This window comes from Benincasa hispida, chromosome 2 (genome assembly GCF_027475165.1).
Source record: "Benincasa hispida cultivar pf3 chromosome 2, pf3_genome.v1.1, whole genome shotgun sequence".
NCBI lineage: Eukaryota > Viridiplantae > Streptophyta > Magnoliopsida > Cucurbitales > Cucurbitaceae > Benincasa > Benincasa hispida.
The window spans coordinates 35,361,497-35,374,366 of NC_143479.1; the positions used below are offsets into that span (position 1 = coordinate 35,361,497).

Consider the following 12,870-nt stretch of genomic DNA (forward strand, 5'->3'; position numbering starts at 1 on the left):
TTTAGATTAATAGTTTGAAAATGGGGATAAGGAGATTGATGTATAATTTAGATTAATAGTTTGAAAATGGGGATGGTGTGAGTGAAATAAGTTGACTCGTTTTCTCAAAAATATATTGTTCACAATATTTATTTTAACCAGAAAATGAAAATATATGAGTGTCATTTGTAATATATATGAAAAAAAATGGTTAAAAATGTAAAGAAGGCCTGAGAATCCTAAGAACCCATATTTCATGAGGACCCCCTCCATATAGACATCTTCCATGAAACAAACCACCTCCTGAAATATTGATTTCTAAAAATAAAAATAAAAAATAAAACAACTAAATCAAAAATTGAGTCCTTGAACAATTTGACTCAAAGGTCATCCAATTGATCAAAGCCCATAACATCCCAAAAGACTCCCAATTTTTAGTTTTAAGGTTACAAAATTGGAACCTAAAAGGAACCCAAGTAATTTCTTACTTCACCTCAAACCTCACCAATCCAATTCAAAGAAAAATTAAAACCCGTGCAAGAAATCCAAATCAAACTGCTTCACCCTCGTACATAATACATTTTTTTAAAAAATGGCTCAAAAATCAGCCACTACTTCTCAAAAAATAATAAGAATAAAGCTGCTGCTGCTGCTGCTAACATTTCATTGTAATCTCACCAACAAACGTATGTAATTTTTTGCTTCATTCCGCTGCTTGTCTTTTACAACAATGTAATCCAACAACCATATACCTGTTCATTCCGCAACTAAAAGCATGATGATACTTAACTAGAAGCCGGTCCTGTCATATGACGACTTGAAACAATCACGGGATACAATGTCGACATCAAGTTGGTATGCCACAACAAACACAACAGGCTAGATCACATCAAAACTACCAGTAAGGCTTACAGATACAATGAGTGGCATGAAATGGCTGTGCTGCTGTAGCCAAATAACTTTATCTCAATTCATTTTATGATATCTCTCTACAATAACATCGGTTTTGATCCACACAGTATATTATACCCCCTGCTGATACATATTCTACACAAATTTTTTCCCTCTTTTGTTATATACAATCCCGTGGCATCTCTCTTACCTATCTATCGAAGGGATACTCCAAATTGTTTTCGGTCACTTTGAAATGTTGCGGACGCTGCCCTGAACAATGCAAGTTCCACATTTTGAAGTATGACCTCTCCAAGTTCCTCACCTATTACAAATATGGTATCGAATCGGTCAGTATTTTTTATCCAACATACAAACATAAAATGTTAACATCACATGAGCATACCCATCGAGCTGTATCAAATAGAGGGCAGGTCATCCTCACTGACTTCAACTTGTTGGTAAGTGCTTGCAGTTTCGGCCGATTCAATGCCAGTGATACTGCCTTCTCCTCGTATTCTTTCATGCTACATAACATTTCAAACAAAATAAATCAGAAAACCACCTGGCTATGATTTTGCCTGATTCTGAAGTAAAATAACATTGCAAACAGTAGAAATTTTTGCAGCATAAACTACTATGAACACAGTACTTCAGCATTAGTATGAAAGTTCCTGTTTCAGAAACAAACACTGACCACACCAGTGTCACATGGAGGGAAGAAAAACATTTGAATGCTAAATTCGAACCTGAAGCATTACTTTTAATTGTAGTTTTTTATTTTTAAACAATCGAACGGTTCGTAATCTAATTGCTCATCATGCTAAACAACGACACCCACATTATAGTGATGGAGATTGAAAAGATGAAAAAAGTAAAAGCAACTGTTTTTTTTCCCACTTACCCATTTGGTAATATCCAGTCTTTCCATTATTAAAAAGCATAGTTCCCAAAATTTTAATGATTTTCACAAGCTCACAAGAACTTGTGCAATGATAAAAATAATCACCTGCTAACAATCATCTCGTCTCCCAGTCCAGTTGCAAGACAGAGAGACCCAGCAACCCTAGTAGCCATTTTCTCGAGGGGCAACGTAATCATTGGTAAACCCGCCCATAAAATGTCAGTTCCTGTTGTATGTGCATTGCACAAAGGCCTGAACATGAATATTACGTCAGAAACCAAAAGAAATTAGAATAAAATAGTAAGGGACAATCATAGAGATGAAGAGAATGACTAACGTGTCCAGGAACAAATCTGCTAAAGCACTACGTCTGATGTGTTCATTTTTCATCGCAACATCTGTGAAAATTATTTGCTCTGGTTGCACTCCTTGTGCGACAGCATCTGTGCGAGATCAAAACTCTCATTTACCAGTAGAAATTATTTTTCCAATGTCGATAGCATAAATGACTCAAGACAGGAAAACTTTTATCACTGCCAAAAACAATATCAAATGAACTATTCATACATGCTCTAAGTCTCATTTCACCAGCAGCTGGGAATCTGAGAAGCCAAAGTGCACTGTTTGGCACGCGTTTGAGAATATTACACCTGGTACCAGTAAGAAAGCATCTGGTGAGATGAGAAACTGTGGAAAACGAGTCAAATACAGGCCTATCGTTACCAGGTGTTGAAGATCTCTGGATCCATTTTGTACAACTGATTAAAACAAGCAAAAATGAATTTGCCTTCAGGTAACCCATAATCCGAACGTTTATGCTGGCAATTTGGATCCAACGCATCCAGATTTTTCTGCATTGCACAGCAAATAATAGGTGAGGCAGATGTAAAACTAATAAACAAACTAACTCGGCAGTACGAAATTACATTTTGAAGTACTAACCTGCTTATAATCATTAACAAAGTAACAGTGTGGAAGATGGACGATCTTCTCAGAGTAAATATGTGCATAACGTAAAGGTGAAACAAACTGAAAGCAGAAAGATAGGTTCATAAGATTTAACAAAACAACATCAACAACAGGGGAGGGGGAAAAAACAAAAAACAAAAAAAAAAATGATGTAAGCTATACTAAGCTCACCTCATCAGTCACTAAATAATCTATGTAAGTGGCCCCTGTTGTTCCTGGAAACCCCATGTATGAAACCTGAATAGGTGCAGGCTGCATGGCAAATATCTCATTTCTAGCTCCCTGCAAAGTGCATCTAGATATTTATTATACTATATAAAAATAATAAACATTAAGAAGAACTAAAATAGACAAATATATTAAACCAATAGCTTTAAGGTTTCAAAAGTGGGCATTACATTTCTAACTCAAAAATCATTTGGCAAGATGCAAGTCCTCTTGAAAATAGTACACAACACAGAAATAACGTATCTTCCTATATTCTATGCTTTTAATACAAGAATCGATCGACCCACTAGGACACAAAATCATAATTTTTTGAGAGGACATTATTTGAACATCCAATGCATGAAAAGCAATCTTCAAGATAATTACAGAAAACGATGTCTGAAGAAAAATCATTAAAAAATAATAAAAGAACCTGAAATTAAACAGTGAGTTGAGCTTCACTAAGCAAAACAGGACAAAATCAAAAAGTATACCTTAGTATAACCATTCAAGTTTATTAGTATTTGAATTTTGTCTTCATTGATCATTTTTGCAATCACATCAGATGTCATGGCAGAGATATCCACAAAGTGCTCGGCTTCAAATTGAATACGCTGTCTCCACTCCGTATTATCGTTTGGACTCAAAGCATAGCAAAAGACCTAAAGAGGAAAGGGTCAGAAAAACAGATGGGAGAAACAGGTTTCTCAAAGATGCCAAAACATAAATTATCAGACCTCAACATGTTCTCTGTTGTGCATGCCAAAAACAGATCCCATAAGATGTGATAAGGGGTGATTACCGAAGTCACTGCTCACATAGCTGCAGGTCAACAGCTTTAGTAAAATGAACAATTTCTAAAGAATACAAAGGACAACTTAGGTAAATGCATACCCAATCCTCAGCCTCTCAAATCCACCATTTCGCTTTATAGGAACTGGTGAAGGATGGTTGAAACTAGGAAGTGAAAATCGAGATGCAATTTTCAAACAGTGTGATGCATAACTGCGGCTGTAAGAACAGAGAGAACTTGAGAGCGCTGCATTCATTTTAAAGAACGTATACAAAGGGGAATTACTGTACCTAATTTCAAGTGCAAGCAATGGGTCAATAGGATATGCTATTGCATGAAAAGGTTGAACACTTGGTAGAACAGACATCTGAAACAAAGAGTGGTCAGGCACAAAATTACATTGCATAGTAATTGAATAAAATAAATTAAAGCGGAAGGAGCAAAGGACAAGAAGGGGTGAATACTGTAAAGGAAAAATAAGTCATACTAACATTAATTTGCCTCTTGATAATCCCCTCTACCTCCGAAAACATTTTATCACGGTCCTCCCAATTGCAGACGCACTGCAAAAGAAGAACATATATTCTCGTTCATAAAACTTCAAGGCTTAAATATTGGTGTCAGCCTAACACAAAGAACCAGATCTAAGTTCATCGAGCTGGCCAAAAACAAGGCTAAATGTTACACCAATCGTCAAATTTGAATTTTGCCTCTAAACACTGATGCAGAAAACTTGGGGAGCTAGGTACCACATGCATCATAAAACACGGGGCTTTTCTCAACAGCTCTTGACTAAAATGTTGCAAATAGGAGAATATATAGACAACAGCATAGAATCAGAAGAGTTCTCAACAAAAGCAACAAACATGTGGAACTTATGGCTGCAAAATTTTGACATCAAACACTATAATGGAAGAAATTAAATCATATAAGCACCCGACTAGGATTACTTATAAAACAAGCTAAATAGAGATGAGTGAAACCTTTTTTAGTGTGCTTATGGATCATCTTTTACACAGTGCATGCTTCCAGTAAAAATATGCAGTCCATGTCCCTTTTGTTCAACTAAAAACCATGGGAAATGTAAATGAAATCATAACATTACCTGTAATGTATGCAAAAGGTTGCATGTTGCTTCAGGGAACTCAGGCCGAAGAAGCAATGCTTGTTTATAGCTCTTGATAGCAGCCTCCACAAGTCCACTACAGCCAAGAAGAAGTTGCAAGGATGTTCAAGGCAACATCATCAGATCATTTTAAAATAAGACAAAATTGCACGGGAATTTTAGGGGCATAGTTAAAATTTGCCTTTACAGGGAGAGAAGAAATACCTGTCCTTGTAAGCTGAAGCTAAATTAGCATGGGCTTCAGCCATAGTAGGGCGGATATTAATGGCCCGTATGTAGTCCTGAATGGCTTCACTCACTCTACCAATTTCCTTATAAGTGTTTCCCCTATTCACAAGGCCATCAGCTGCCAACGGATCAATACGAAGCACCTCATTGTAGCAAGAAATTGCATCAGCATAATTTCCCTGTAGTAGATTGAGTTAAAGGGTTAGAAACAGATAGAGGAGTTCTAAATGGAAAATCAAACTATTCTAACAGTTCCCACAAGCTCCCTATTGTAACTTATTCTTGGGACTTCTCCCAATGCATATGTCCAATTTACTTTGGTGTTGTTCAAACCATTAGGTACAGAACACAGACTAAAGCATCTCTGAATTTGTTACCTGTTGCTTGTATATGATGGCAAGATTGTTAAAGGGGGCCGACAGTCCAGTAGTTACTCTAAGTGTGGCCTTATAATATGAAGCAGCAGCAGGCACCATATTCCTGTAGGTACGAATTTAGCTCTTATGAATCATCGCCGAAATAAGCAGTGAAATAAATAGCAACGGATATATAGATCATAAAGACAGTGAAACATATACCATTCCATGTATATATTCCCGAGGTTGGTAAGAGCTTGTGGGTGGCTTGGTTGCAGAGTAAGGCATTGCTTCACACAGCAAGATAATGTTAATCACTGGAAACAAGGACCATAAACTAAACGAAGAATAGAATGACAATTGACAAAAACATACATTGTAACATTGTATAGCCTCATCAACTCTGCCGAACTCCTTAAGAGCATTACCCTTAAAAATAGCGGAACAGAACAATGTAGATGTTAAAAGATAGTAGAAGATAATTTGATGACAAGATAAAAACTCATGGTTACTTAAGATGATAAATCATTTGAAACCAACCAAATTGTTGTAGGCTTCCAAAAATCTAGGATCACATGTAATAGCTTGTTTGTAATGAAGTATTGCCATATCAAGTTGACTTTGTTCATAATAGGTACTTGCCAAATTACCTGAAATATTCAACACGTGTCAACTATGGAGGCGGAGAGGTTGAAATGAGACAACTATTAACCAACAACATGGAGAATGTAAACGATAAAATTAACGTGTACAACTTAAGCTACCATTCTTGAGCACGAAATTGGAAAACTCAGCCCCAGATATTTCACATGAGATAAAACACTTCAGTAGATAGAAGCCAAACTAAAAGAATGGTTGAAGTGTTTATCTCATAGAATATCAAGACATGCCCCAATCCCACAACAAAAGTCAGTAGCTCAAGAAAGATCCATGTGTCACAACATTGTAATTGTATTCAAAAACCTAGCATGAACACTTACCATATGCTATTGCATAGTTCGGTCGCATCTGAATGGCACGTTGGTAGCACACAATTGCCTCCTGAGGCATTCCCAAAGCCTGGAAAAAAATCAAAAGAAACCTCTTGTTTTTTCTCTAATATCAGGGTAGAGGAGACACTCTCCAATGCAAGGACAAACAGTTGCAGCCCTCGGACCTGCTCATACAAGGCATGTGATACCTTACCTTATAAACATTCCCCAGGTTCAAGTACGCATCCGGAAATTGGGGTTTGAGTTTTACGGCCTCCTGAAAGATTACACAGTACAAGAACGGTTCAGAAAGACATATAAGTGACTTAGGCAATCAATAAAACTCCATGCACAGATTAATGGAAATTGGAAACCAGTCACTTCCATTGTGAAATGTTGTGAATTAAATAAGAGCGAGAATACCTTGTAGTATTGAAGTGCTCTGTTAAGGTCACCAGATTCCATGAAAAGACCAGCAAGATTTGACCATGCAATCGCAAATGTAGGCTGTATACGTAGAGCTTCAAGGTAGCAGCTGTACGCCTGCACAAAATGTTAGTTTCCTTGACAATTTGCAGACTTGGCATGGAAGTAACAACAAGGCCAACCATCATCTGTTCCCTGGCCTGAAGATAACAAATTGAAATATGTATCGAACTGTGGATTCCAACACAGTTCCACCAATGAATTGTTTCAATTAGTAACTTTACTGGAGGAAGAGAGACATTAAGAATGAAAAACTAAATAATAGATGACACTCTTCCTCCCAACTACTGGAAACAAACATAAGTTAACACTTCATTTGATTCTTTTTGTAACATCTATGTTCTCCTTCGTGGCCTTTTTTTTCACCTTCTCTAAATTGGGCTTAGGGATTTGTCATCCCTAAAACCCTTAGGATATTACTCTTTTGACTATTTTGACTATTAATATAATATCTCAATTTCTTATAAAAAAGGAGGATACCCATTGTGTGAAGAACAAAAAGACATGTGATGCTCAAAAGGAATTCAGATCCAATCTCTTGTCGCATTTTCTTCTCATCAATAAAATTACTTGGGTTCATGTGAAATTATTTTGTTAGGAAAGTTCATAGTTAAACTCAGTTTCAATAGTATATTGGAAAGGGAGGACTCAAGACTCAAGATCCCAGATCCCAAACGTCCAAAGTTCAGCTATCAATCACACACGCAAAACTTAAAGAGGGGCATTCAAAAAATAGTTAAGGAACTTACTTCTTGAACCATCCCTTGTGCTTTCATGAGATTCCCGAGGTTGCTATGAGCATCAACCTATTTTCCAATGAACACAGAAGGAAGGTATCAAAATGCTTGTTGCTTCGAACAAGTATAATTTTGCATGATATCAATCCAAACATCACTTGATAGTAGGAGAGGAAGAGATTGAGAAAAAACAAAGAAGAAGATTTTGTTTTCCGGATAAAACCCCAAACTTCCATTGAGAAAATTGAAATAATACATGAGGAATACAAAAAATCCCCCGAGGAAAGCCCAACTAATCTAAAAGGGGCTCCAGTTAAACAAAAAGGGACCAAAGAGGGAGAGTGGGGGTCAGAATTTACCAGAAGAGGATTCAATGCAAGGGCCTGACGACAACATTGCGCAGCCTCGCCAAGCCTGCCTTTCCGCATGTATGCACTGGCCAAGTTTGACCATGCATCACAAAAATTGGGTCGAAGCTGCAGCATCAGCAAAATAGGTTGAGGACCACACTTGCACAGAGTGAAAAGGGGCATTGAGAACCATAAATGAATGCAGTTCTAGAACAATAGCCCTTAAACTCTCCATAAGCAACTTAATAAAAGAATAGGACTTGGAAACATTGAAAGAAAATCTCCAGAATTATTTCAAACAAGCCCATCAAATAATATTAAGGATAAACGCTAATAAAAGCAAGCATCTAGCCAGAAAGAAATACATAGATCCTAAGTTTTTTTTTTTTATGAGAAACATAGAGCCTTCATTTTAATGATGATATCAAAATTAAGTCCCAACAAGTAATAAATTCCATAATCAACATCTAGATCATAAAATAAGGTGGAAACACCAGATGACAAGCCATCTTAAAGTCTATTCAGTTCCTCCAATATTATAAATCTTAAATATCAGACCAAGAAACCTAGAAAATTGGATACAATAAGATGCTCAAATCAAAACTCCAGTTGAAATTAGATCAAAAAATTGCTAACTTTTGACACTCACCAAAAGGGTGGGAGTCATGACAACAAATGATATTGAGACAAACAATTTTAGTCACATACAACGTAGTATTGTTGCAACAATTCATGCGGTTCATGAGAGTTTATCAAATAAAATGAGGTCAACCTCGTATACAGCTATGAGCCCAAGTATAAGAGAAGTAAATTACAGGTTAGTATGTTCATTGTTAGTAGCCATTAAATCAGCATCACTTTTACATGAAATGGGATCAGGAATCTTTACAAACCTCAATGGCGAGTAGATAGTAACGAATTGCAAGATCTATATTTCCTTTTTCCTGTATGGTGAATGAAGGCAGTAGCATCAGCACCCAATGCAAATAAAGAACAACTAGAATCCCAAACACAATCACAAGGATTACCTTCCAAGCATTAGCCATGTTTCCATAACACTCGGCAAAACGTGGCTCTATACGGAGAGCTTCTTCATTTTTTGCAATACACATATCAAAATCGCTCAACTGTAAAAAAAAATAATAATAATAATAAATAAAATAAAAAGTCGAGCTCATACTTGAAATTGAATCATTACTGACTGGAAAAATGAGCATAAGGAAAGGTAAAAGAACTGGAGAATTGAAGATATAGATAACTACATTAACAATAATTCATCATATATCAAAATAATTAAAAATTCTTTAAAAAAAAAATTAAAAAAAAAAAAGCTTTTCGGTATAAAACCTAGCCCTGCAGAGCAAAATACCTGATAGTATATGGCACCCATCAGAAGAAGATTATCTGTGCGAAGTGAATTCCTCTCATAAACTAGAGTACTGTGCTCCAGCGCCTGCTTATAGTCACCATTCTTGTACTTTTGATGAGCAAGAGCCAGATAGGTTTCTTCATCAACTATAACAAAAACATGATATTAGAACAAGTATTTTTAAAGAATGGAAGTTAATAAAACATCTTTTTCATTTAATTTGTGATGCATGTAGACAGCATAACAATGATGGGGGGCAAGGAAGTGAAACCACATGGCTTCTCTTTCTCGACTTCCTATTTTTCTTTCCTTTAATGTTTGTTAAGATGCAATGAATGCAAACTCCAGTTCGAAATATATTTAAATTAATAGTAAAAATGCAAATACACACAGAAAAATCCTTACAAAACACTTCTTTTCTTCTTCTTCTTTTTATTTGGTGAAGGAAAATTATGTGAACAGTATACAGAACAGATATATAAGAATAAATTTGTCCCCAAGCTAGCGTTGAGAATGTGAGCATACGAGCATGAAATCCCCAATATATGAACGAGTTAAACCACAGAAAAGATATCCGCTCCAGAAACACCGATTTAGGAAAAAAAATCATCATCAACTAACCACTGCATTAAGCACCTCCAAGAGGTAGGCTGTACTAAATAACTAAACTTCCTTCACAAACGAACAACACCCAAATCCCCAAATCCCAATTCACAAACAAAATCACAAACCTTCATGAGAATCAGGACTCTCGAACGTAACCAGGCTGAGTGATGGGGGTTCCGCCTTCCCCACAAACGATTCGCTGCTGCGATCAGAACCAAAAGCAGCTCGAGAAACCCCAACCACAGCTCCAGTCCCCGGCAGCAGCTGCTGATGGCGAACCTCGCCCTGTACCGACATCATCACCGCGATCCCTTCAAAGGATCAAAACAGATCGGAGGTCCAGCGACAAAAACCCACAAAATTACACAGTAAAAGAAAATCAAATCGAAGAGAAGAAATGAGGAGAGCTCGGAAAAACCAAACCAAACCCTACGTCAGTTTGGAATTTTCGAGTACTTCTTCGAAAATCGCGGAAGAATAACGAGACAAAGAAGAACAATTGCCCCAAAAAGAAAGTAATTTGTTTTTTCGAAGGTGAAATTGGAGAGAGGCAAGGCGTATAAATAGGAGAAAATAAAGAAAAAGGTCTAAAGAGGGGAGAGATCTAGACCGTTGACGTGGACGGTCGAGATTAAGCCGTTGTGGGGGTAAGAAAATTAGATTCTATTGCTATAGACACGTATTTAGAAGAAAGAGAGGGAGAGAGGTGTATGAAGAAATTTTGGCATGAGATCCCATATTCTCTCTCTCTTCTAAAGTTCTTTAGAATTTTCTCTCTTTTTTCCTTAGAAATTCTTTCTTTTCTTTTGTTGTCAATTTTAGAATCTTCTTTTTCGAGTGATACTATCATAATATGTGCACATCCTCTTTTCTTCTCTTTTCAAAATTCGAACTCCATCGAGATATCGATAGTTCTTTATCATTCACGAGGTTAGGATTCGAGTCTCAATAATGAGAGTTGTAAATTCTCTTGATTAGATGAAAGAATCTACTTTTGTGGAAACGACTTCGCCAATGGCATGACTTGTCAGCTGATTACGAGAGTAAAAGGAAAAACCGAATGAGAATGAACCATTCTGCAATGATGGTGGTAGTTTTATTGTGATAAATTTTGTGGGTTGAAATTTTTCAATCTTAATGATTATGATTAATAATTTTTTAGTTTGAAATAAGAATCTACCTTATGAGTGGAAAAAAGCTAAATATTGAGTACGTGAATATACCATTGACAAGTGTGTTGTGTCAACTTGATATCGTCTTTAAGAGTATGTTTGGATTATATTTGTTATTATTATTATTTGAAGTACATTAGGGGTAAGGAATTTCGAACCATACATTTATTGCTCGCTTTGCCATATTTATATTTATTTTATGAAACTAATTATAGCAAACTTCATATAGTTTTAATAAATTAATTAATACAAAATTAATTAGTCAATAATAAAATAACCAATTTAATTGGATAGCCTTTTTAGGAGATTTTCAAAAATAGAAAAATAAGATAAACTATTTATACAAGATAGCAAAATTTTAATCTTATTTGATAGAGATGAATAGAAGTCTATCAGTGTTTTTCTTTTAGTATTCTTTTCTGTAAATAGTTTGATATTTTTTCTACGTGGAAAAATTTTCCTTTTTAGCCTAATTGGATTAATTATAAGTAATACTAAAAAAAATTAGATACTTATACTAAGTTATTTTAACTAGTACTAAAATTATTATTATTTTTTATTGAAACTAATACTAAAATTAATTAAATAAGTGCATGACTGTTTATTTATTACAATAAATTATTCAATTTTGGTTAATTATAGTTCAAAATGATGAAATAAAACTTACTTAAATAATATTAAAAATATTTTTTTATAAAAAAATTAAGGTAGGGTAAAAAGAACAAAATATTATATGTTAATAATAAAAGTTAATAAGAAATATTAGAAAAAAATTATTAAAAACATTGTAGGCTGATAAAAACTAAAATTAATAAGTAATTAATTATAATTATTGAAAATGAATTTTTTACTTAATTTAACTAATTCCTAATTGACTAATTAATTAAATAATTATTTGTATGAGTAAGTATAATTGCATTAATTTAATAAATTTTGGTTCGCAAACGTTTAAATAAATAATTTATATTAGTTTTGTTAAATGTTAAAACAATCATTGTTGATTTATTCAACTAAATAATATATATTGAATTTCTTAAATTAATATTGATTAGTCAATTAACTATATAAAAAATAAATTATATATAAGATGAAATACAGAAAAATAATGAGGTCAATAGAAAATGCACAATTTTTAAAAGGGTAAAGTAAACCTTGTCTCAAAAAGAGAATGCTTGGGAATAAATTATTTGGAGGTAAAATGTTGATGAAAATTCTTAATTGTGTAACAAACATGAATGTAACTTGCTTGTATCCGTTTTTATTTTGAAAAACTTCCAACCAAAAGAAAAACAAACGGGTTGCATCTCGAGATAATGATAGGTCAATTACAAATTAATTATTATAGAAGTGAATAATGAATATCTACTTTCCTACTTAAGTGTTCAACATTTAACAACAAATTAGCTTAAAGTTATGAACATGCATGCACATTACTATTGTATGAATAAATGGAAAATTTGTATATATAGAACTGAATACTAACAAATTGTTTATACCTTAATTACTAAAAATAATACATTTAATGTATGTACAAACTCAAACGAAAATCAGATAGTGTAACAAGACTTAGATTTGTCCTGAAACTCAAACGAAAATAACCAAAGATGTGAAAGAACTTCAAAATCTTTGGAGACTCAAAACATAGTCGATGCACACTTCTAGTCAGCGTTGTCCTGAACACAATTATTCGCTTTGCATAGACTGCAAGCAGAGTACAGCGATTGTC

At 34.6% G+C, this 12,870-nt stretch overlaps 1 protein-coding gene across 1 annotated transcript; it reads right to left on the reverse strand.

Moving 5' to 3' along the window:
• Window positions 1-903: 903 nt before the first annotated feature.
• Window positions 904-10,641, reverse strand: SEC (Tetratricopeptide repeat (TPR)-like superfamily protein). Its single transcript, XM_039022988.2, has 28 exons — window positions 10,098-10,641; window positions 9,367-9,512; window positions 9,026-9,124; window positions 8,891-8,941; window positions 8,007-8,123; window positions 7,660-7,716; window positions 6,848-6,967; window positions 6,639-6,701; window positions 6,434-6,512; window positions 5,994-6,103; window positions 5,829-5,882; window positions 5,676-5,743; window positions 5,475-5,577; window positions 5,074-5,276; window positions 4,849-4,945; window positions 4,235-4,306; window positions 4,034-4,110; window positions 3,845-3,961; window positions 3,688-3,772; window positions 3,445-3,612; window positions 2,915-3,025; window positions 2,717-2,803; window positions 2,498-2,625; window positions 2,342-2,424; window positions 2,112-2,217; window positions 1,880-2,026; window positions 1,277-1,397; window positions 904-1,195 (listed from the first exon to the last, which is right to left on the reverse strand). The coding sequence occupies exons 1-28, from the start codon at window positions 10,270-10,272 to the stop codon at window positions 1,082-1,084; spliced, it is 2,958 nt and encodes a 985-aa protein (XP_038878916.1). The 5' UTR covers window positions 10,273-10,641; the 3' UTR covers window positions 904-1,081.
• Between the last annotated feature and the right edge of the window lie 2,229 nt (window positions 10,642-12,870).